The sequence below is a fragment of the Python bivittatus genome, unplaced genomic scaffold (genome assembly GCF_059951505.1).
Source record: "Python bivittatus isolate LINGU-HERP-01145 unplaced genomic scaffold, Pbiv_v1 ctg000020_np1212, whole genome shotgun sequence".
Lineage (NCBI taxonomy): Eukaryota > Metazoa > Chordata > Lepidosauria > Squamata > Pythonidae > Python > Python bivittatus.
The window spans coordinates 105540135-105566390 of record NW_028277030.1 but is presented as its reverse complement, the minus strand read 5'-3'; the positions used below and the strand labels follow the sequence as shown (position 1 = coordinate 105566390).

At 37.5% G+C, this 26256-nt stretch overlaps 1 protein-coding gene across 4 annotated transcripts in view; it reads left to right on the top strand.

The window, feature by feature from the left end:
• Positions 1-26256, top strand: part of LOC103049048 (calpain-13-like) — a 100206-nt gene that overhangs the window by 21417 nt on the left and 52533 nt on the right. For all 4 annotated transcript variants that reach the window (XM_088145863.1, XM_088145852.1, XM_088145845.1 and 1 more), the window contains exons 3-7: positions 1215-1287; positions 5106-5224; positions 11679-11812; positions 17710-17884; positions 23631-23705. In XM_088145863.1, the coding sequence (XP_088001989.1) occupies positions 1215-1287; positions 5106-5224; positions 11679-11812; positions 17710-17884; positions 23631-23705 (576 nt within the window). The remainder of the gene's footprint in view (positions 1-1214; positions 1288-5105; positions 5225-11678; positions 11813-17709; positions 17885-23630; positions 23706-26256) is intronic.

The window sequence follows — 26256 nt, the reverse complement described above, 5'->3', positions numbered from 1 at the left end:
CTGATTAAAGATAACCTACTTCCTCCAGGCACCACCATCAGCTCCACACCCTTATCCGAAAAGGGAAGGTTGGAGACTATTTGTAAATTATCTAACACTGTTGGGTGCAGTAGTGGCTTCTTGATGAGGAGGCACACCATCACTTTTTTCAAGACAGATGGATCCATGCTCTCATTAAAGAGTGAATTCACCACTGCTTGGACCCAACCAAATGTCACCTTCCCCCAAACAGCCAAGAGAGGCATGGATCTAATATGCAAGTATCCACACTGACTGCCTACACTATCTATTCCCTTGTGACTCACAGGCTCAAACTCTTTCCAGGTGACAGAGCAGGACCCCACCTCAGGCAATTCAATAGGACCTGCCTGGGTGGAGTCCAACTCAGATGATTTCCTTTAAGTTAGAGTAATATAAACTCATGTGGCTCTTCAAGGAGGATGAGGGTGGGAATCCTAGCCTTAAGGAGTCCCTGACAGTTAATCAAATTGGCTAGGAAAGATGTAGAAGAGTCATCACTGAAGCTTTTGCAGATATCTGGTTTTATTATTATTTTTTTTTTAAGAAATAAAAAAGAGTGAGACTAACAACTGATATCTAGATAAATAATTTCTTGCCGTAGGTAACAAGGCTCAGCTGGATAACTCCTGCATTTTCTTTCAACTCCAATAAACAAAAATGTTAAAACACATGGAGTGCTCCATTTTTTGATGCAATGCAATATCTTCAAATGGAATGAAGTATATTCTGAATCTCTCATCTAGCATAATTCCATTAAACTGGATTACTGTACATGTTGGTAGAGGAAGTTGGAAGTTTGTGTAGCAACAAACACATCTGTTCTAAAGCATTTCTTTGATGTATATATCTCACTGATGGCTACATTTTCCAAATGAATGTATGGTCTTGAATCAGTCTGAACAGATGATGAGAGTATGCGCAGTTCTAGTTATCATCTAGGCCTTAGAATTAAGATCAACGTGTAGGTACAGTGTGAAAATCAAACATCACTTCCGATTAAATCTATGTCTTCTATTTCTCTGAGTCTCTTAACCAGGACCCACAGGACTTCTCTTTTTTAATTCACATAGAAGTGCTAGCAGTAGCTAGGATAAAGAATTATTTACATTACTGCTACTGATAATAATAATCCTTTAAATAATTAATTCTTTAATCAACAATAAATGAATATTGTTGTTCACTTTCCATCTAAGGAGCTGGTGGAAAACCCAAGTTTATTTGTGGATGGTATAAGCCGGTTTGATATTATTCAAGGACGAAGAATAGGTAAGACATTGAATATTTAAGGAATAAGAGTGTGGGTTTGGAAATGTCCCTGCTTGCCTGGTTTTAGTCTTTCTTTGATAAAGCTTTTTAGTGGATCTTGTGCACATAAAATGTGTGTATGCATAAAATGTTCTCATAGTGGTCAAACAGATCCCTAGGGAAATAGGACATAAAGCAATAGCACCACAGAGGAATTTATGGTTTCCAGAAATTTGCATTAAGAGGTATATCTTTGATACTGGTAGATCTTTGAAACTGGAGGTAAGATGTAACCATTATGAATAGAAGGCATTGATAACCTTCTCTATGAATTTGTATAATCTGTGCTGAGAGCCATAAACTGTATATTATAACAGCACACTCAATAATTTTGCTTTACATTGTAGAAAGTGCTTCTCCCCACCACCCCTCCCCAACTTTCTTACTCTTCTGCTTCATGGCAGAACCCATATTCTACCATTTTGAGATAAGAGAGGAAACCCCCCCTCTAATCTCTGTCTACTTTCTCTACACCATTTATTATTTTACAATCCTCTTCTAGCTTACCTTACCTATGTTTTGATATACACCCTGTCTTCTGAACAGGACTGTATTGACTATTGCCTGACATGGTGTTACATATATGGAAGAGAACACAGTTTGGTCCAGGAAGCCATCTCACCAAAGTTAAGCTGTCTGAAGCCTACTGATTGCAGAGGAAGATTTAAGCATACACTTAATTTTATGCTCTGAATTTCATATATCAGCTTTATAATAAATATAAAAAAACAGAAAAAAGGTGCTAGAGTTTGATAAGGGAAAAGAAAAGCTGATGGAGTATTAACTGGTAGCAGAGAAAGTATAGTTCTGAATAGGAAACCAACGATGTATAATGGATGTGTTTTGGAAAAAAAGAAAATTAAGATTTGATTAGGAGAGGTTTAAAGAGGAGAAAGATGGCTTGGCTGATACAGGGAGACAGTGCAAAGAAGCAAGGCAAATCACAAGTGAAGAAAAAATGAATAAGAAATGGGTGAAAGAAAAAGTGGTTAGAACAGGCTTATGGAGAGGTGATGGCAGTGGGTTGGGATAAGGGAATAAAGTTACTATAGTATATTAGTGAACCAGAGAGAGAGACAGAGGCAGAGACGGAGGCAGAGAGAATGACAGGGAGACAGAGAAAGAGACAGAGAGAGAGAAAACACATGGAAGCCGGTACTGAATCTGCAGAAACGGAAAGTGTGGTGGAAAAGGCCCCCAAAGGACTTATCCCAAATAACTGGAGAGGATCCAAATTGTTTTACTGATTACGGCGAGTCACTGGACCCAGTGCCTTGAGGGGAGGGAGGTGACAAAGAGACCTGATGTAAGGTTACTGTGAGTATGTTTATACTACACATGACATATGCAGTAATGCCACCAGGCAATGACATAGGTCAGTGTTTCTGAACCTTGGCAACTTTAAGATATATGGACTTCAACTCCCAGAATGTTAGCCTTTAGAGGTAGTCCAGACAAGAAGCACCAATCATGAGTACTAACACTACCTTTATTACAAGGTTGCAGTAACATAATCTTGCAAGTATGAAAGTACATCTCCCCCCGACCTTTACAGAAACTAGGGAGGGTCTGTTCTGAGACATTTGCCATGCTCCCGTTGCTTCTGTGGGCTAAGCTGCCTCTTATTTGACTGTTACCTAGTCTGCTGATCCTCGTCCTCCTTCTGTCTCTCAAGGACATTCTCACAGACCATTACACAGAATTCTGGGAGTTGAAGTCCACATATCTTAAAGTTGCTAAGATTGAGAAATACTGACATAGGTTGTTATCGGTAAGGAAGGTGAGATGACAATTTTCTGAGAAGTCCCTAAAAATCCGGAGCATGAAGACCAAAGGGAGTTTTGCTATGCACTGTTTATAGTTCATTGGAGAGTATATGTGATAAGGATATACAGGCCGTTCAATTGTCCTTGAGGTGTCTGGTCTCCTAGGACATGAGTCTTTCTCTTCAATCAAGGAATGAGGCCCTGGAACCCTCAGTCATGCCTAGTTATACAATTAGGTCCTCCCATTAGAAAACTAAATTGGTATCTTAATATGAGATAATTATAATTATCTCATATCTCATATCTCATAATATGTAATGCATATGTAGTATATTATGCATCTAAACGTATTTGATAAAACTAAGTATACAGTATGTCTGTTTCAAACTAAAACATTTCAAGTGGCAAATAGCACACTAAAGTGATGTCTTCCACAAAAATGAAGAGATCATACAGTCAGTGATAAACGACACTCTTCTTTCAGGAGACCAAGGATAGAGTAAATGAAAAGCAAACAACAGCAAGGGAAACAAGGAAATCATCTTCATGAAAGATGACCTGGATATGCAAAAGGCTTTTAGCAGCTGAAGGGGGAGGAAAATGAAAAGAAAAAAAAAAGCATGTGTGGCAAACAGAAAAGTGGAAGGAATTAACAACAGCTTGGATCCTGGAAGAAAATGAACTGAGAATTCAGAGTGGACCCCCACAGTTCTACTTTTAGGAAGCTGGGAAGCTAATAGAACTCCAGATATTGACAACCCCCCTCAAACCCTCCTGCGACAGGGAGACATTCTGAGAATTTAGCTAAGTGTTCTTCTGGTGTTCCAGGCAGAAATGTCAGCAGGGCAGTTAGTATTAAAAAAAGTACTCTGCACCCAAGGTGTCCTTGTTTTTCTGGTTTACATAAACAGATGGACGAGTTCAGGCTCTTTTTGTGAGGGCCAAACTAGAAAATAAGCAGAATATGAAATAATACCAGACCACTTAAAAAAAAAATAAATTCTGACATCACCAGAGTCTAAACCATGAAACAGCTTCTGCTGTTCCTCACTTCTGCTTAAATGTTTAGACCAGTGTTTCTCAACCTTGGGAACTTTAAGATGTGTGGACTTCAAATCCCATGGCTGGCTGGGGAATTCTGAGAGTTGAAGTCCATACATCTTAAAGTTCCCAAAGTTGAGAAACACCGGTCTAAACATTTAAGCAGAAGGGAGGAACAGCAGAAGCTGTTTCATTTTCTGAATTATTTTCAAATACAGAAGTGTACATTTGGGTAAGTTCTAATTTGTAACTTTGAAAATTATACTTTCCCTCTCCCCTAAAAAAACCACATATCTGGGAAAAATACATGGATATACATCTGGATCATGTGTTAAAATATTTCCAAGAAATAATTGGGAAGAAGGATTGACTCGGATAAGATATTCATCAGACAAGACAATAATCTTACACTAAGCTGTAACCGACATTCTGGTCAAACATTCCAGAGCAATTGGTAGACGTCCAATCAAGAATAAAGGATATCAATCAAAAGCTTAACGTGCATCCATTTACAAAATAATTGCAGAGTAATTGAGAATTGTTTCAGCAAGAATAAAAGGAATAACTTCAAGAAATGTTTATTCAAGGACCTATGGAACAGCTGGACTTGGGGACATGGTCTCACCACACAAACACTTTAGATTCCAAGTCAGAGATAAACTTTTGGGGAAAATGCCATTCAGTAAATAACAGCCAGTCTTTAGAACTGGGCAAATATCAGGTAATTCATTATGAACTATAGAAAAGAACCATGCTACACCATAGAGCACATGTTTTGTAAGGAGAGAATGAATGGATTTCATGCTGATTTCCCAGCATGTCCAGACAGGGCTGGAAAAGTCTATGTAAAAACCTGAGGGGCCAATGCCCATTAGATGGATTCGTATTCAGATTCTTGTGAATTCTAGAAAAATACACACTAGATAAAGTTGAATTTGAGAACGTCTGTAATTTCTATTTCATTTCTTTAAGGCAACTGTTGGGTTTTAGCAGCTCTGGGTTCATTGACCCAACAACAGCGGTTCCTGGAAAATGTGATTCCTAAAGACCAAGGATTTAATTACACCTATGCAGGCATTTTTCATTTTCAGGTATGTGGTACAAAATGTTGCTGTGTCTTTTTCAACTATTTTAAAACCTAGAGCTTGGATGGCAACCAATAACTATAAGCCTTTCTTATTTCCATTATTAAAGATCAAAATGCAAGTATAGCAACAAAATAGGCATAATTATTAACATCTTAATTAGCATATGTAAAAAGATGCATACAGACATTCCTCGGAGGAAAATGTAAGATGCACACTTAGATCAACTGAGGGTTGTGGTTTTGTTCAGAAGAGCTGAGGTCTGGAAGCATTCACTTCAACAGTTTTTTGCCATTGTAGTGCATAAGTACTATTCAGTGTACAGTAGAATAACTCATGTCAGATTCTCCTTGATAATCAATCCCACATATTATATTTAGTTCTGAATATTATATATGGCTTGCTTTGTAATGCTGATTCCAATATAGATATAAAATACACTGCTAGGCATTGCTTCATGACTGGCACTTTTTTTGAAGCAACCTATCATTCTTATTAAGAAGCAGAATCTATTAATGTTATTTGAAACCATTTTTCACTGCCCCCTTATCAGCAGCTCAATACACCTGCATCTATTTTCCTTCCTGCAAGATCAAACCGAAGCAAAGAAAAGCAACCCCAGACCCTGCTCCTCTAAATTAAATGCTCTTGTCTGTAATATTTTTCAATGATCTCTTCAAAGTTGCAGCTAACACAACATAACTTGCGAATTAGTTTTGGTGCAACTTTGCAAAGAATGTTCCTTTTTTTAAAAATAAAGAGATCTACTTACCTATCGACCTTTGTACATGCATACCCATCACACTGTTCTCTTTCAGGGTAAGTAATGTTATGCTGAGTGCACAGAAGGTATAAGAAATACTAAACCAAGGGAATTAGAAAGCATGAGATAAGAAAAAAGAAGAAACATAGCTAAAACTACTTTACACCAACCCTATTTATTATACCGCTCCATACTTTATATCCTTGCAAAGCATCCTTGCTTCTACTGAGTCCATACACCATTTACTGTATACCCTGGCTTTTATTTTCTAAACTTCTCACATCTCTCTTTTTTAGGATCTCATCAATTCCTTCCAACCCACAACTTTCTTGGTTTTCTTCTTCCTCCCAACTCACTCACTCTTCATATATTTGTTTTGTAATCCAATCCTTATTCATTCTCTTTATATTTCCAAGGCATCTTAACACATTTTTTTCCATCGTGATTGCTCATTTCTGTATTCTGTCCACATTCGTTCAGCACCCAATCATTCTTGACCCTATCTCTTACCACACACACTTCTTAAGTACCGCCTTCCCCCTGCATTCAACTTATTCTTATATTTTTTCTGTCTTACTCAAACTTGCACTTCCATAAAACAAATTGGGCAGAAGCATACCACTGTACATAACCATTTTCACTTCTTTCAACAACAACAAATGTTCCTTGCTATAGCAGCATATAACTACACTACTTTTCTGCCAGCATTTGTATGCCTTAAAAGTTATCCGCCATTTCCTTATCTTTATTAAACATTCTATGAAGGTACATAAAATCTACTTTCTCTAGACTTTACTATTTACATATGACTTGCAATAGTTTGCTCCATTTCCCTGATCAAAGACAACTACTTTGGTCTTCGATAGACTGATTTTCAGATCATTATGCAAACTATCTACGTTTGCTACAAATCATTTGCATTCTCAGTGACAGCATCATCTGCACACGAAAGTACACACACGTCACATCCCCAACCTAATCTCTTCTAATATCATCACAAGCCTTCCTTATACATTGATCCATAAATACATCACACATCCTTGACTTATACCCTGCTCAGTGTTGAACCACGCACTAAACATTCCGTTTGTTTTCATGCATACTTACTTTTAACTCCACATTCACATAAAATTTTCCATAATTCAGGCCTATTCTCTTTATCATGTTTTCTCTAAAATCAAGAAATAGACAATACATTTTCTTCCTCATATTCATACATTTCTCAACAATCTACTGAACAGCAAAAATGTGCTGCCTAGAATAAAACTACATTGTACATGAGATTTTGCTAATTTTGCTAATTGTCTTCTCTCATATCCTTTCAATCAGAAATCTGCCAAATACGTTTCAGGGTCGCTTAGCAAACTAATCCCTTTTAGTTTTGATTTGGTCTTGGTACCTTCTCCTTGTATAGGGAAACAATAACATTTTTCCAACTACTTCATGGGTATTATGAATATTTAATATTAATATTTTAACATTTCTCCAGCTGCACCATCTATACTTGCAGACTTACTGTTGTTCAACATTCTCACATTTGGGGCTTGCTTTTCACTGATTACAATCTCTTCAATCATTTTTTGGTATAATACTAAACACATTATGCACTATATTTTCCTTATCCTCATTTTTTGCAGCAATCATTGCCTTATATGCATTTTTTCTCATTGACAATGTCTTTTGCTTCATCCTTCCACCAATCACTCTTTTTCATACTTAGTGTAACTCCAAACATTTCTGTGGTCCTCTACAATAGAATTCTTCTCACTTTACTCCAAGTGACTTCTATATCTTCTTTCCTTATATTCACTTTCTATTCATTTTGTTGGGAGAGTAACCTATTTATTATTTTTCACATGGAACTCATACTTTCTCTTCCTGAAAGCATTCTATTTTCCCTGTAATTTGTTTCCTTTTCTTCCATATCCAGTTTTCCCAAGATCCAATTTTAGTACTACCAAAAGAATAAAATGGAGGAAGCCTTGGAGTAATGTAAAGCACCTCCATGGGGTGGGGACTACATTTTAATGAGGCAAATAGCATCACCATCATAGCACAAAACACCTTGTTGAAGGAAATTATGGCCACCTCACCTTGGAGTAATGTAAAGCACCTCCATGGGATGGGGACTACATTTTAATGAGGCAAATAGCATCACCATCATAGCACAAAACACCTTGTTGAAGGAAATTATGGCCACCTCACTTATCCCTAATATACATGTTGGCGCATGCAAGTCTAAATCATATGCTTTCCATAAGTACATTATTTATTATTAAGTCCATGCAAAGATTCAGCTCAGAGATTTGATCTGAAAAGTTTTGATCAAGTCCACAAATAGCACTGACTTATTGAATAATCAAATCAAATTGTCTGCTTCCAAATTGATCCAAGACTTGGATGTCTTTCTGTGGAGAAAGCCTTTCTTCTAAATGAACTGTCTAAATTAGACTGACTTGATTTGACAATCTGATTTAAATCAATTCAAATTGAATTTGATCAGATTGACACAGTTCTATAATTACATAGTCACTTAAAGTGACTTACAATGTCTCTTGTATCTAAATCCACTTCATTCACACATGAATTGCATATAGGGTACTTATGATTTAAAGCAGGAGCAAGGCTGTATTCCTGAATCACCTTCTGCCATCATGTCCCTTAGTTAGTCCTAATGTTTGCACATTAATCACATATTTCTACTCACACACACACACAAAACCCCTATACATGCACACAGCTACTCTTCTATACTAGCTCCAGTGTCTGTATAATTAATTGTTTGTTGGATGGATGTCCTTCCTACAATGGTCTGGTGGAGATATTAGCATGACTGTCCCTTTTACATTAAGGCTACCCCCTTCTATTATCTGTAAATTGAATATTATATCAATGTCTTTGAATGAAAGCATGAAAGATTGTGCTACATTAAGAATCTCTCGTCTTCCTCTGTCTGCCTATTTTTTCTCCTTTCCTCTCCCCCTTCTTTCCCCCTTCTCCTTTCTCTGTCTTCTTGACTGCCCTATCTGTAATGCCTGACATTATTTTTTAAGAGCCTCTTATTTTTTAAAAAATGTATTATTTATTTAAAAATAATTTTTAAAAGCTGGTAAGCTACAAAGCACTAGCTTCCAACATCACTTTTATCTCAAGGAGCTCTTCTGGGCTCCCCATAGGCATTCTTAAGAGAGAAAAAGTGCAGATCATTGCAGCTAAACGCTTGGTCTGGAAGCATGATTATTAGCCCAGAGAGAGAGAAAAATTGCTGGGTTTCATAGGCAACATCAAGGGGAGGAGGCAGAAGAAAACAGGTGTCTTGGTACTGGCTGCTTCCACTATGGTAGTTCTTGTATGAGAGTGGTTTTTAAAATTCCAAAACTGCCCACAGCCCCCTAAGGATGCCTATATTTTTTCAAGATGATCTCAAATTAAGAAAGGAAATGAGAGTATGGCAAGATCATCCCTTCCATGTTTCTTTGTGACCTTCCCAAAGATGTGACCTTTGAATCTGAGTCATGGTTCCATCCTATCCTCCTTTGGACCTTTCAAAGGCCCCAATCTAAACAACCATTCTATGCCAAAACTGATCCCTAATACCTGAGTTTATGTCTTTGTTTTACAGCCATGGAGATTTGTCCCATAGTGCTAGCAAAGTCATGACACACTCCATTAGCCTGCTAATGATGGCAGGAATGGATTCTTTGGTTTGTCCGCAGTGAACTCTTCCTTTACTTCCTTTCTTGAAGCAATTCATCAGCTGTACTTGATAGATGAACTCCTGTGCTCTCCAGCTGCTTAAGTGGCCAGTAGAATCCCTTTCTTTCATAAGGAAAAGAATAGCTTGTAACTACTGTATTTCATTGTAGACACAGGCCATTGTATTATTTGGCAAAAAGTACCCAGCAACTCATGCTTAGTCAATAGTTGTTGAAAATATAATGCTTGTAGAGGATGAATTAAAAAAGCAATTATTTTCACATAGTATCTTTGTTGGTTAGGCTGTTTGAAATGCAGTTTATTCCTGAGACTCTTTTAATCAATGAGTCACATAATCATTCAACAATATATACATGTATGCATCATTCTACTACATAACATCCATGTATTTTTATATTTAAATAAATGATTTACTGTTTTATGAGAAGGGTTGTACCCCTTTCTGAAGAGACCATTCTTAGATGTAGGAGTTTTGGATAACTACTCTCCAATCTTTGTTTGTATTCCAATGCCTACTTTGTGAAATTATGGTATGCCATTATTGAAAAATTATACAGATGGAATTCTGGTCACGCATCTAAAAAGGATATCATTGAACAGAAAAATACAAAATGTCACTCTCTGTAAAAAGAAGAAAAAGTTCTGTTGTTGTTGTTGTTGATGATGATTTAGAGAAAAGACAAAGTGAGTTCAAAGTATGGATTCCCCCCCCCCTTTGTTGTGGAGAAGAGAAGGGGAGGAGACTACTTTGATTATTCTGTAGTTCTAGAACCTGGGTCATCCAGTGAAACCAATTCTGTTTGATTCAGGATAGATTAAAACATCCCAATTCTTTAATCACAGTGTAAATACTTTGTAGAATTCACTGTCATAAATGTAGAGTTAGGTTTAGAAACTTTAAAATGGGATTAGACAGATTCTGCTACCATGATAACTATCTATAGGTTCAGATACAATATGTCTTTGAATACTTCTTGCTGGAGCATGTACAAACAGAATCAACATAGAAGCATTTCATGTTGTCTTTGTTAACTTTCTTAAAACACCCTTTAATTGCTGTTAAAAACAGAATACTAGTTTTTAATCTTATACTGCAAGGCTGTTATTATAGTACCTTATTAATCTATGAATTTGCTCAAGCCCTAAGGCTACTATTTCCTACCTGCCTGTGGGAAATTGCTCTAGACACTCCCTAAAGCCACACTGATCTATTGGTTAAGATGTTAGACTGGGACTGGGAAAACCCAAATTCAAGTGTCCATTCACTGAAAACATTAGTTTTGTTTTGGAAAATTCATTGGTTGTAGATGATCATTATTATTTTCCAGTAATTTGGAAATTAACATGAAGAAAGTTGCAATGGTTACAGCATTCTGTACAGTATCATAAAATGATACAAGTTGGAAGGATAATTATTTTCAAAAAACTATGCAGTGGTTTGAAGAATGGTCAACTCTCTATATCCCAGCAAGTATTTTACCAGAAGCCCATTTAGAAAAGTATACCTCATAAACTAGTTTATATGTTTAATTCCCCATTGGTCTCCAATTGCAAAGTAGACTGACTTAAATGTTAATAATTTAATTGTATAACAAGACATGGATGTACATGTAAGAGTAATGTTGTTTCATTCAGAGACTTGTATGATTTTCTGTGTGTGTGTGTGGGGGGGTTACTTCTATTCCTTTCTCCACCTCTTTATGGTCTTTTTCTCCTTTAGCATAGACATTTTTTTTAGAAAAGTCTCCACTCAACCATTAAACCCCCTGTTAATTTTAAAACAGGCCTTTTCTCTCAATCCAGTCTAACTCACAAGGTTCTTGTGAAGATATCATGAAAGGACACCTCCATGAATATCCCTTTCAGCTTGAAGGGATAGGAATGTACTTTAATAATAATAATTTAAAGATTTCATTTTAGGATGTGCTAAGATGAAAAAACTGTTCATTTAAAATTATCCTTTTTTCTTTTATTTTGTAGTTCTGGCACTTTGGAGACTGGGTCGATGTGGTGGTAGATGACCGACTGCCTTTCTGTGATGGGGACTACTTATCTGTTAAACCCCGCAGCAAGAATGAGTTTTGGCCATCTCTGCTTGAAAAAGCTTATGCCAAGTAAATATTCCCAGAACCTGCTTTTCTTTCAAGTTTTGTTTACATGTCTCACCACTGTACCCTGCTTAATCAGGACTGCAGACAATAATGCCATGATTTGTACGTAACAAACACTTCTAACATTCATATGCCAAGAGAGAATTCCTATTCAGAAGATAGATACGTATGTCTTTGTTCATAGTGATTTACCAGTACAAGGTGTTGACTCACCTAGCCAGAGTTTCAATATAACTATATATCTGTATCTCTATAGATTCTTATCTCCAACGGATTCTCAATAAAAAAATCATGAGGCCACCAATGGGGGAAAAAAAGTTCTTTTCCTGCTTAGTTCAAAACTCATATTTTTACCAGTCCTTGAAGCAATAGTACAATATCAATAGCTCTTTTAAGATTAGGTTCTCATATACCTATCCAATTCTTAATAATGGTACCTTCAAGACAAGTTGCCCATATGACATAAATGGCTTAAGAAAAGGTTTTAAAGAGAGTTTTTCTTCTCAGGGTCTGCATTAGTAGAATGCATGGCACAAATTAACTGGCCACTTTCTTATTGAGAAGGTGGAATAACAGAAAGTTAAGAGAAACTGAGATTGGTAGTTAATAAACAAAGTAAAAGAGGGAAAGAAAAAGAAGATATCAAGATAGAATAAAAGAAAAAAAGGGAGATGTTAGTGGCCCTTGTGGAAAAGTAAATAGTCACTCTGCAAATAAGTACAGAGTTTGGTTGATATATTTCTTAGCAAGAACAACCTATATCCTATATTAAAGTTTTAATACTTTATACTTAATGGGTCCTTGGAGTAAATGAGAGACAGAATACATTCTATCACTCTTAATTGAGATTTTAAACTATATTTCTTTATTCCCAACATAAAGTTTGAAGAAATTATGCCAATTCTCATCAAGGAAACCCAGTTTCACTACAGGGTCTTCAATCCAAAATTCACATTCCCAAGAAAATTGGGAAACTCCTGTGGGTTTTTAGGCTCCCCTTCCCAGTTCCCAAGATTTTCCATCTTGAACTCTTCTGTGGGATGCATTTCCCCAGTCAGAGTTGGTACACAGTTTGGGGGACCTGATGGACTCATGGCTCCTGCTTGAAGAGCAGGTAGAAGCTGTGGCTAAGAGGACCTTTGCATAGGTTCATTTTATGCACCAGTTGTGCCCATTCCTGGACAGGGAGGCTTTACTGATACCTTAGTCACCTCCCACTTGGATTACTGTAACACAGTCTACATGGGGCTGCCCTTGAAGAGCTTTTGGAAGTTATAGGTGGTCCAGAATGCACCAGCACAGGCAGTTACAGGCATACCTTGCTGTGCCAATGTTATAACTCTGCTCTGCAACCTGCAGTGGCTCCCAATATGCTTCTGGGTGCAATTAGAGTGCTGGTTGTCACCTACGTGGCAGAGGTTTGGGTTATTTGCAGGATGACCTCTCTCCCATTGCTTCTGCTCACCCTACCAGCTCTAGCAGAGATGGTATGCTCTGAATCCTTTCCATCAAATAGTGTCATCTTGTTGGTTCCTGGATTCATGGCTTTTTGGTGGCAGTGCCTGCCCTGTGGAACGGCATCCCCCTGGAAATGGCCCCAGTCCAGTTAATCTTTTGCAACGCTCTGAAGACCTGGCTATTTCCCCAGGTGTTTGGGCCAGGAGGTTAGGTGAGCTGTGCTGTTGATGTCATTGACCAATGTTTAAGACCAATCCAAAATCAGGTCACCTGGCTATAGGAGCTCAGTCAGATCCTGCTCAGTTGCCTCTGAAGATGCCAGCCATAGTTGCCAGTGAATTGTCAGGAAATCTGTTATGAAGACCATGGTCACTAAACCCTGAAACTCAACACAGCCCAAAGATGTCACAACTGGAAATACTTATACAGAATTGAGATACTTTTTCAGACATATTAAAAATTGTTATTCAAAATATGATTCAAAGACAGAACAAATTAAAAATTGTATGATCAAATGGATGCAAAACTTTTAAAGACATAATAACAGTGGAACAATAGGAAGAACTATGAAAAAATCAATAAAGTTTACCTCAAGCTAGAGTTTGAAGGAAAATTGGAACAAAATCTTCTACAGAGGGTATATAACTCCATCAGTGATTGCCAAGGTGGAAAAATAATCCAACAATAAATATTGCAAATGCCACAACAAAGAAGGAACATTTTATCATATGTGATGGTTATGCAAAAAGACTTCAAAGTACTGGAAAGAAATGCACCAAAACATTCAGAAAATTCTGAAACTAAAATTAGAATTCAAACCACAAATATTTTTATTAGGTATGATTCCAGAGAATATAAATGAAAAGCATCACAATTTATTAAGGTACTGTATATATTGAAAGCGGCAAGAAGCAATCTGGCACAACATGGGAAAAGAGAAACCTTGTAGTTTTTGTTCTAATTTCTGTAGGCCATCCGGAGTCACTTTTGTGAGATGGGCAGCCAAATGAATAACTAAATAAATAAGGCAACCTATGTAAATTTAATTATTCATAATAATATTTTCTGGATCAATCAGGCAAAGCAATGTTGGTAGACTTTTTTCATTTTTTTAATGCATTTTTCATTCCATCTGCTGAGAAATAACTACAGTATGTAAGTGGACTTTAAGCTTCCTTAAATTGCAGTGCAGCCCTACATATATCTATGTAGAGTTCAATGACAATTAATCATAAATAGTGGATAGAAGACGGTGGGGTCATTGTTGGGATCAATACCAAAAAGGAAAAAAGTGTGTTTCAGTGGGTGAAAGTACATAGCCAGTACTAAGCAGAGTTGGATTTGCTGAGTACTTGAATGGGAAACCTCCAGGAAACTGACAGGGTTTAGAACAGACTGCAATGTCAAAAGAACAGCCTGGAAGAAGGCCAGAAGCTATATGGATATATTTGCATAGTCATCAGAAGTCAAGCTTCTTTTTCTTCACTGCCTTGAGTTATTTATAAAAATAATAAAGGCGGGATAAAAAAAAATCTAAAAAAAAAGAAAGAAGCCCCACTTACTGAAAAAATTGTTTCTGGCTCTATTATCTTCTTTTTGGAAACTTATACTTGTATTTCAGCTCCATCTTCCACTTGCTGTTTCTAACCATACTTTTTTATAAATCAATACCAGTATATATTTTCTGTGGCTCACTAGTGTGCAGTTTCAACTGGAATCACTTCAGACCATTTTAGGTGAACTCCGCCTTCCTCAGATATGAGTTGAGTTGTCCCCAGAGCTTCAATGGAACAAGACAGGGAAAGCAATAAAAAAGTTCCAACAATTTTAGTTATTTTGAAAGTCATTCCAAATGCGCTATCTCCATCTACACACACACACACACACACACACACACACACATTATATCAATTAATTATGTACCATCAAGCCAGTGTCAACTTTTACTGACCACTTAGATTTTCTCGAGGATACTTAACCTGGTCCTTCAGATGTTTCAGTGGAGCATCAATTGCTTTTCTAACCAGGCCCATTTGTCTTGTTTCTGGTCATCTTCTCTTTCCTTCCACCTATTACAGCATTATAGACTTCTCCAGAGAGCTACATCTTCACATACTGTGTCCAGAATATGATAATTTGAGCCTGGTCATTTCTGCCTTTAGTGAAAACTCTGGATTCATCTGTTTTATGATCCATTTGTTTGTTTTGATGGCTACTCATGGTATTCTTAGGAGCCTTCTCTAAAGTTCAGATGCGTTAATGCTCTTTCTATCCTGCTTCTTCAAAGTCCAAAATATTATATATGGATGTTTAATTTTTTATCTCTCAAGTTTACAATGAAATCATACATTTTTCTAAATTGTTTATATTCGTTTTTGCCTAGTTCCTCGCTCCTAATATTTTAATATTAAATATTAATATTTTATATTTTTATTCAATTTTTTCAGTATTTTCCAGCATTTAGTAAATCACTGAACATTGTATATGATACCCTAATGTTAAAAAAGGGAAAAATCAATTAATAATAAACAGATACTAAGATGCTGATTTTTTTGAAACTGAAATATACTTTAGATTTGCAGAAGTTGATTCAAGTATCTTTTCACTGAACAGCATTTTTATGCCAGAAAATGCCAAGTCATTATTATATAAAGATTGGTCAAAAATGATATTTTCTGCAAGAGCATTTCCCCTGTGCATACTATAAATTCCATTTTTTCCAGCTAGGTTAGAGACGTTATTTTTAAATAAAATTAGCCAAGGATTTCATTTTTCTGATTCAGTATGAAGCTCAGATTGTGTACTTACTTTTTTAAAGATGGCATATATTGCTATTGTAGCCAACTCTCATTCATCTTTTTTTTTTTTTTTTGCATTAGTAATTACAAGCCCAAGATTAAAACAAAAAACAAAAGAGCAAAAAACAAGGCTTGAAACATGCCTTTTGGCATCTGGTGTGCCACTATCTGATGGGCATTCAATGACCTGAACCAAATAAAAATGAAACAAAGATTAAGCACCTAGGCAGTACTTAATTCTATTCCTACTTTTCTGTTTACTTATCTGTGGCGGATCTCCTTCCAGCAGAGACAATGTTGTTTTTAAATTCAGATTGTAACCAAGGGTGTTGTTTTAGCTTTCAGGATGTGATGCGTGATGTAACTGTCACATGCAGCATTAAACAATGTATAAAGGTCTGTCTGGGGACAAAGAAATGCAAGAAAAGAAAAGAAAACTACAGGGGAGTTTTTAAAAGTATTTTGAGTTATTCTGAGAGTTCCACAAACCCAGACCAGAAGCAAACCTTCCTACAACCTTTTCTTGGACAAGACTTTTTCTGAGGCTGGTCTTTATGTATCATCTCAACCAGCTTCACTTTTGGGGTTGCCCTTCTTCCAGGACGGCTGGAAAAGCCCCCAATCTGCCTGACCCCACCAGCTTCTGGGCTAGAGGGATGATTAAATGAGACTCCTTAGATTTAACCAATTCAAAAAATGGAGCCATAATATTCTTGGATTGTACCATCTGACATTTTGCAGTCGTGCTTCAGTCAGATTAATAGAAAAGAGGAGTCAGTGCAGGCAACACCTTCTATCTTGGAGTGTGGGTCATGCTGCGCTCTTCAGTGGCTCTAGAAATTAAACCCAGCACACAGATGGACTTGCTCTGTTCTTCCTTCTCCAGATAATTGTATTTTATCATGACCACAAACATTCTTCAATTCTTCCTGCTGCAGATGAGATATTGAACCTATTCCAGGACATGCAGAAAGGAGAGTAAATGTTGGGAGAATTCTATGATGTCTACCTGACATATAGATATAGTTGAGATAGACATATATACAAATATGTATGTATGTATGTATGTATGTATGTATCTTGGTGGGTCCATGTGTACTGATTCAGTTGTGTGACTGAATTCGCCACAAAATCAGTAGTGGTCTATATTGACTTCTTTTATTTCATGTTGTTATTATTCTTATGTAGTCATCCACCTAATTAATTTTAAGACAGAGAAGGAAGGAAGGGAGGAAGGGAGGAAGGGAGGAAGGAAGATAGATTAGGGATGAATTAGAATTAAGGAAAGATTTACTGTTTGTGTTGAACTAAGAAATGAAATAAATCCAAAACAACGGACTATTAATAAAAATATACTGGATTTACTGACTTTTAATTGACAGAGTAAGAAAAAATAAATAAAATTGTCTAGCCTATTAGGTGAAAAAAATGAGAATAGAATAGAATATTCTTTGAGTTTAAAGCTGTGTTTCTATTTCCAGCCTGACTGAACAGGATACACTAGTGGTGCTAAAAAGACAATTTACCATTCACCTGCCCCAGCTTCTCTAACCTTCAGTTTTCGTTTATATTCTCCTATACATATAAACATTCTCTGTTGTTTTACTTCTGCTGCCTAGCCTGGAGTCTTCCCTTTTCTTCCAGATGGCGTGGTTCTTATGAGAAGTTGCACTTCGGCTTTATCTCAGAAGCTTTGGTGGATCTCACAGGTGGGGTCCAGCTGCCTTTCAGTCTTAGGTCTTCTCCTACTCATCTGTTTGAAATAATGAAAACAGCTGCTTTGTCAGGCTGTCTCATGGCATGCGACACTCCTGAAATGGTAAGTTAGAAGTAAGTTTTTTAGGGATAGGTATCCTGCTATTCAAAAGAGATTCTCAGGGTAGCTTCTCTAAAATTACTAGAGAGTAAAAAGACCCACAAACATTTTTTAAAAAAACTGGCTATAAACAGTTTTGACTGAAGGATCTTGGAAAATTGTTTTTTAACTGTGTTATACACCACCCACAGTTGCTTGGAAAAAGTGAGATGGGCAGCTAATAAATTGCATAAATAAATAAATAAAATTAAAATTAAAAGATCTTCACTTGTGGTGAAATGATACATGTAGGACCCAAATTAACCTTCCAGTGGAGAAGAGTTCACAGTTTGGATACTGCTAAGAAGAATGCCAGAAAGCAGGAAAATGAATTAGGACCCCTGTTGACACACCAAACATATATGATCACAGATAATACTAGAAATCGGGGGGGGGGGGGGGTCCAAGTCATAGAAAATTTTAAATGGGACCAAGGAACCAAATGGGAGTCAGGACTTCAAAGTTAACAACTGTCTATGGAAGATCAGGCTTGTTTGGCAATGCTCCTGCCATGCAGGAACACTGCAATGCAGTGCAGATCATATTAATTCTGGGAGGTGCCTTTTTTCTGGGTTCTGTTAACTTTCTGACAGACAGAACTTGTCAGAGTTATTTATGCCTTAATCAACTCCATATTAGGCTACTATGGCAAACTCTTTCTTGGATAAAACGTATTAGGAAACTGTGATTGGTGCAAGATGTGGCTACTAGGAGGAGCTAGGCATTTTTACTGTGTTCTGTCTCCTCTACCTGTTCGCACAGGTTTCCAGTTGGTTTCTGGAGCACCTTCTTCCATATGTTCCTGCTTCATGCTTGTCATACAAGACACTATTTCAGATCTCTTGGTCATTGAAGATAACTACAAGTTCTAGAATTATTTATGTGGTTCCATCCAGTTGTAAAATGCTCTGCCAACAGAGATTATTCAGGACTATTTAGTTAACAGTTTTAATATCTCTTGGATTAGTTGCTGTTCCTACAAATTTTCATTCCTGATTTAGTAATTTGGCTTTTTAAGATTTTTACATAGGTAGCAATTGGGAGGCTCTTGTTTTAAATATTGCTGATTTTCTATTTGTTTATTTTTTTTCCTCTTCTGGAAATCAATAGAATATAAATTTTGAACCATTCAATAAAATTATAGCACCCTTTCATTATTAGCCATTCCCTTCCCAAATATTCTTTAGGATGTAGCAAAAAAACTTTCCTAAAATGCCCCCAACCCTGACTAAATCTAGCAATCATCTGCATGTAGAAGCTTTGCGCATTATGACCATTTTCCCACCAGCATCTTATCTTCTAGAGTCATCCAGCCATTGATGTGCCAAAATAACAGTAATGAGGAGAGGTGTTATATCGCTTCAACAAAGACTGGGTGATGCAATGAAGATGGTATAAATCATGAGTGGGGAAAATCTCCTGATTTGCATGCAGTTGTCTTGTTCAATTGTACTAAGCAAAGTGTTATATTATCATTTCTGTAATCTCAGTTGATATTCTCCCCACTTTTGAGATCTTGAAGAGGTGATCAGAATGTTGCTTTTTCTTGTTTCAGTACTGCTTCCAGTGGGCAGTTCTGAAACAAGAAAAAACAACAAGGGTTTTTGAGTTGGACATGGTATACAGATGGGCAAATACAAGAAGAGTGATTTGGATAAGAACTTTCAAACATGTTCTGCTCTTAGGACTCAATTTGGTCTCTGTAATATCCTTGCAGCCCAAGCCAGACCATATGGGGTCCTTTACATACCTACATCCCCTTCATGGATCACTCATGAATGGGTGGATTTAATTCAGGTGACTATTATATCTACTACTGTGGGCAAGAAACCCTTAGAAGAAATGGAGTTGCACTCATAGTCAATAAGAGAGTGGGAAAGTCAGTAATGGGGTACAACCTCAAAAACGACAGAATGATCTCAGTGCATACCCAAGGCAAACCATTCAACATCACAGTAATCCAAGTCTATGCCCAACTACTGATGCTGAAGAAGCTGAAGTTGACCACTTCTATGAAGACCTACAACACCTTCTAGAACTAGCACCAAAAATAGATGTCTTTTTCATCATAGAGGATTGGAATGCTAAAGTAGGAAGTCAAGTAGTAATCGGAATAACAGGCAAGTTTGGCCTTGGAGTACAAAATGAAGCAGGGCAAAGGCTAATAGAGTTCTGTCAAGAGAACAAGCTAGTCATAGCACACACTCTTTTCCAACAACACAAGAGACGACTGTACACATGGACATCACCAGATGGTCAGTACCGAAACCAGATTAATTATATATGTTGCAGCCAAAGATGGAGAAGCTCTATACAGACAGCAAAAACAAGACCAAGAGCTGACTGTGGCTCAGATCATGAGCTTCTTATTGCAAAATTTAGGCTTAAATTGAAGAATGTAGGGAAAACCACTAGACCACTCAGGTATGACTTAGATCATATTCCTTCTGAGTACACAGTGAAGATGATGAATAGATTTAGAGGATTAGATTTGGTAGACAGAGTGCCTGAAGAACTATGGATGGAGGTCCGTAACATTGTACAGGAGGCAGCAACTAAAACCATCCCAAAGAAAAAGAAATGCAAGAAAGCAAAATGGCTGTCTGATGAGGCTTTACAAATAGCTGTGGAAAGAAGGAATGCGAAAAGCAAGGGTGAAAGGGAAAGATATAAGCAACTGAATGCAGATTTCCAGAGAATAGCAAGGAGAGATAAGAAGGCCTTCTTAAATGAACAATGCAAAGAAATCGAGGAAAACAATAGCATGGGGAAGACTAGAGATCTCTTCAAGAAAATTGGAGATATCAAAGGAAAGTTTAGTGCAAAGATGGGCATGATAAAGGACAAAAAAGACAGGGACCTAACAGAAGCAGAAGAGATTAAGAAGAGGTGGCAAGAATACACAGAAGAACTATACAAGAAAGATCTTAATGTCCCTGATGTCCATGCTGGTGTGGTCACTGACCTTGAGCCAGACATCCTAGAGAGCGAAGTCAAGTGGGCCTTAGGAAGCATTACTAACAACAAAGCTAGCAGAGATGACAGTATTCCAACTGAGTTATTTAAAATACTAAAAGATGATGCTGTTAAAGTGCTGCATTCAATATGCCAGCAAGTTTGGAAAATGCAACAGTGGCCACGGGATTGGAAAAGGTCAGTTTACATTCCAATTCCAAAGAAGGGCAATGCCAAAGAATGTTCAAACTATCGCACAATTGCACTCATTTCACATGCTAGCAAGGTTATGCTCAAAATCCTACAAGCTAGGGTTCAGCAGTACGTGAACTGAGAAATACCGGATGTCTAAGCTGGGTTTTGGAGAGGCAGAGGAACTAGAGATCAAATTGCCAACATTCACTGGATCATGGAGAAAGCACGAGAGTTCCAGAAAAACATCTACTTCTGCTTCATTGACTATGCAAAAGCCTTTGATTGTGTGGATCACAACAAACTGTGGCAAATTCTTAAAGAGATGGGGGTACCAAACCATCTTACCTGTCTCCTGAGAAATCTATATGCGGGCCAAGAAGCAACAGTTAGAACCGGTCACGGAATAACCGATTGGTTCAAAATAGGGAAAGGAGTACGACAAGGCTGTATACTGTCACCCTGCTTATTTAACCTATATGCAGAGTACATCATGAGAAATGCCAGGCTGGAAGAATCACAAGCCAGAATTAAGATTGCAGGGAGAATCATCAATAACCTCAGATATGCAGACGATACCACCCTAATGGCAGAAAATGAAGAACAACTAAAGAGCCTCTTGATGAGGGTGAAAGAGGAGAGTGCGAAAGCTGGCTTGAAACTCAACATAAAAAAAACTAAGATCATAGCATCTGGACCCATCAATTCCTGGCAAATAGAAGGGGTAGAAATGGAAGCAGTAACAGACTTCATTTATTTGGGCTCCAAGATCACCCCAGAGGGAGACTGCAGCCATGAAATTAAAAGACGCTTGCTCCTTGGGAGGAAAGCTATGGCAAACCTAGATAGCATATTAAAAAGCAGAGACGTCACCTTGCCGACAAAGATCCGCATAGTCAAAGCTATGGTTTTTCCAGTAGTAATGTATGGCTGTGAGAGCTGGACCATAAAGAAGGCTGAGCGCCAAAGAATTGATGCCTTTGAACTGTGGTGCTGGAGAAGACTCTTAGGAGTCCCTTGGACTGTCAGAAGGTCAAAACAGTCAATCCTAAAGGAAATCAACCCTGATTGCTCATTGGAAGGATTGATAATGAAGCTCAAGCTCAGATACTTTGGTCACCTAATGCGAAGAGAGGACTCTTTGGAAAAGACCCTGATGCTGGGAAAGATTGAAGGCAAAAGGAGAAGAGGACGGCAGAGGATGAGATGGTTAGATAGCATCACTGAAGCAATGAGCATGAAACTGAGCAAACTCAGGGAGGCAGTGAAGGACAGGAAGGCCTGGTGCGATATGGTTCATGGGGTCATGAAGAGTCGGACACGACTTAACGACTGAACAACAACAACAACAACATACCTACATGCTTGCTTAGGGTTACTTCCTATATTTGATTCTGCTCTTCAATTAAGTATTCTTTCCCAAGGCAGCTCATTTCAGTTTAAAAACAGGAGTAAACTCTAAGCCCAGTTCACAATCTAAAAAGACATACAAGGGATGAGGAATAGAGGGAAAAGAAAAGAGGAAATTCAGTTATTTGAGTCGACATTTATAAGATGGCATTTATTTGAAAGTTGGGCTGGCTGATCTTCCATTGCTGGTGTTTTACTTGAGTAGGAATTGGTGGACTTGGATTCCCTAGCCACAACTGAGTCCAGAGTGTTCTTCTTTTTCTAAACCACCCATATTAGAGATATAAATTAATTTAACCCCAGATTCCTATAGGAAAGGATTTGGGATTTTCAGTCCCCAAAAAATCTATTATGGAATTGGCAGTACCTGATAAGCACAACCTAGCTAGCATTTTTCATTCCCCCTCAAAATAATAATAATAATAAAAAAAAAAAGTGGAAAAAGGCTGATGTATAAGGTTGTTAAGGAATGTTTTTCTAGCTTTCTTTCAAAAAGATTGGCATACAGCAGCAGCAGCATGCTCTTTGTAGAAAGATCTCTACATTTTTTCCTCTATTTCCTGGTCATTTCATGGAGCACCAGAGAAAATCAAATGCCTGTGTATAAAAAGCCCAGTGCTGCTACAAACTCACCATGCTTATTAAAGGTTAAACAAAGCTGGAAAGGTCTTTGATCACCTTATATTTTTTTAAAAAAAATGCAATTCCCATCTGCCTCTGCTGAGTTGGGTAATACTTTTTGGGCTAAAACAAACTTTCCCATGAACAAGAATGAGTTCCAAAAATTGACTCTACCAAAGTGGAAAGTAGATCATCCCTTCTCAAGAGCAGAAGAGGCAAATTAAAAGGCAGATGCTTTATAGTGCTCTTCAGTAACCTCCTTTTGACTGCTTGTGTTGCTTCAAAAATAGGGAGCTTATCAAGCACAGCAGGTGGTAAGTCACAGTTATTCAGCTAGCTGCATTTCACTCAATTATGCTTATGCCATAAGTAGCGCATGTCCTAAGGGGAAGCACCCATAATTTTAGCGGTGGCTGCACCTTTCCCATGAAAAGAGATTCATATTTTTATTTCCATCAAAATAAAACTATCTAGTTATTTGTGTGACCAAATGTAAATGTTTTCGAGTAAAACTGTTCTGTTACCCATTCAGAAGACCCAAGTTGGCCCAGTATTGAAGGATGGAATTGTACAGCAACATGTCTACACCGTTACAGATGCCAGAGAGGTAAAATAAATAACCCTCGCCTTTCACTATTTTCTTCTCTTCTAACTGGCAGCTGTCCTACTGCTTTTTCCCTGTTTATTTTTGTTGATACATTGCTTTATGAACCAAAAGGCAATATTGTATGATTTCTTTCCCCACAGTGATTCTACCATTTCAGTCTTGCTTTCCAAAAGTATTCCAAACAAAGGTACTTTATGTCAGAGTAAAAAAGTTGATTAAATTAGTCAAGTCCATAGTCAACCAATTCACTGTTTTCAGGTAAAGGATTAAGAGCTGTAAGCCTGTAGTTAATATTTATTGGTTAAGCCAATGGTACTAAAAAGATAACTTGCTACTGAAAAAGAAATCCCAGCAAATTTTAAGAGGCTAACAGAACTTAAATGAATGAAGACATAATTAGGCACATTCCCTGGAGGTAATTTAATCTGAGGCAATCATAAGCAAATTGATTGTGTTCAGTGCAGTGAGAACCAGTAAGCTGCTTAGGGTTCATTCTCAGTGTCAGAAGATTTCAGGGGTTGGATACCATGTAGTAGAGACAAGGTTCTATAACTAAGTAGATATTTTAAGGAGTCCAGTGTGACCTCACAGGACTGGTGATTGACCTGAGAGCAAGGCACAACCACCTTGCCTCAAGGACAAGCTGTCAAAAGAATAGAGTTGCCACAGCAACACTCAAATCTGTAGCTGCAGGTAATTTTTATGAGGACTCACAAGATTTCCTGAAAAGAGCATGACAGATGCTCCTTTAAGGTATTAATTTAATGAGTCATTGGCCAACTGCCAGCTTCTGCACTTTCATTTAAATGCCTGCATAGAGGCCCCAGAAATATTCTTCATTCTGTTTGTTGAGAAGGCATCAATATTCATGTAATTCAACTGCCAGGAATCAAGCAGTTGCATCAAAGACAATAACCAAAATCTTCCACTGTATCCCCTTTTTCTATGTGAAGAAATGGGATGCATTCTTATTGCCATCATCATCATCACCATCACCATCATCATCTTACCCTTAGGTGCAGCCAGAGCAATTTCTGTTGGCTTTCTAAGTACCCAGAAAAACAATTCTGTAGCTGATGCCAGTGTAAAATGCTTTCTGCATCTCAACTAAAAAAGAAGAACAAAAGCTCTGAAGTTTATTTCAATTACAACACAAAAGGCTGGGGGGAAAAGTCACGTTGGGAGACCCAAAGATAGTCAGGAGGGACCTTTTCTGCAGGAGGTGCAGTAGAATAGCACCACTGCCTGATTGGTGATTTCTGAGATCATGCAGCTTCTTCCCCACTAAGCATCCCCCTGATGTCCCCATGTGCAGTCTGGAAGACTGTAGGGTAAGAATGTAGAGATGTAGCAAAAGAGAAAAAAACTTGTTTGCTCTGAACCTGGGAATTACATGACTCTTACAAAATCTCTGCATAACCAGGCCATTTCTTGTGTGAAATGAAACAATTGCCCTCTGCTGATAAGAACACTGAGTATTTCAGTGGAGTGATTTTCAGCCATTGTCTGATGGCACATATTTCAGGCAAGTTGCTGAAGTTAAGCAGGGCTAAATCTAGTCTAGGCAAGAAACCAACTGGGTATTCCATGGCCAACCATTGATTTCCATTCCATTCCAGAATAAAAATGAGATCTAAATGTAATAAGTAAATGTAGGAGTTTAGTGTTAGAAATCAGCAAGGGTGCTGTTCTGAATGACATGCTGTTTTCATGCACACAACTTTCATGAAAATAGCCTATGTTTGGTTCCATAGGTGTGTAATCTCACAGTAAATATTCACATTTATCAGAAAATTCATCTGCATTGAAAAGTCTTTTTCATCATCTGGATGAACAAGGATCAGACTTTCATGAGAGAGAAAATCGGAATTATAGAGAGAGAAATTCTTCTTTATATTTCTTTTCATCTTTTCTTTTTCCCCTTTTGTCTGTCTTCTCTTCCTCTTTTCCTTTCTTTACTTTATATTAGTTTTTGTTAGTTTTTATCTTCTTTTTAAAACTTTTAATTGGAGAGAGAGAGAGAGAGAGAGAGAGAGAGAGAGAGAGATGTAATAAGAGAGAGAGAGAGAAAGAGACAGAAAGTTGAATGCAATTTAAGTTTTCTGGAAAGTCTACTGCTGAAGCCTCAAAGCTTCTTTTCTGTTTGATAGAAAACTTAATAGAATTATACATCCCTTAAAGGATAATAAAACCACATCTAGCGACAGCCACCCAAGAAATGTGGGTTATGCTGCATAGCTGAGGCTAAAGATCTGCTTTGCAGTTTGCACTGAAGCAGAGGGTCAGAAATTTGGAACAGGATGATGAAGTCATTTTTTTACTTACAAGGTTTATTCTTCCAAAGCACAAGCCTTTGCCTTGCCCAAATATTAATATCATCTTCTCCAGAGTAGATCAATTTAGCCAGAAGAGATAATCCAGCAATTGTGAAAGAAAGCAAAGGAGTTATTGCGGTTAAGAGGATCAGGATGAGGTTAGTGCTCATCCCACCAGAGACATCATTTCTAATGCTAATATCATCCACAATGACAAGAGAAGAGGTCTTGAAAGA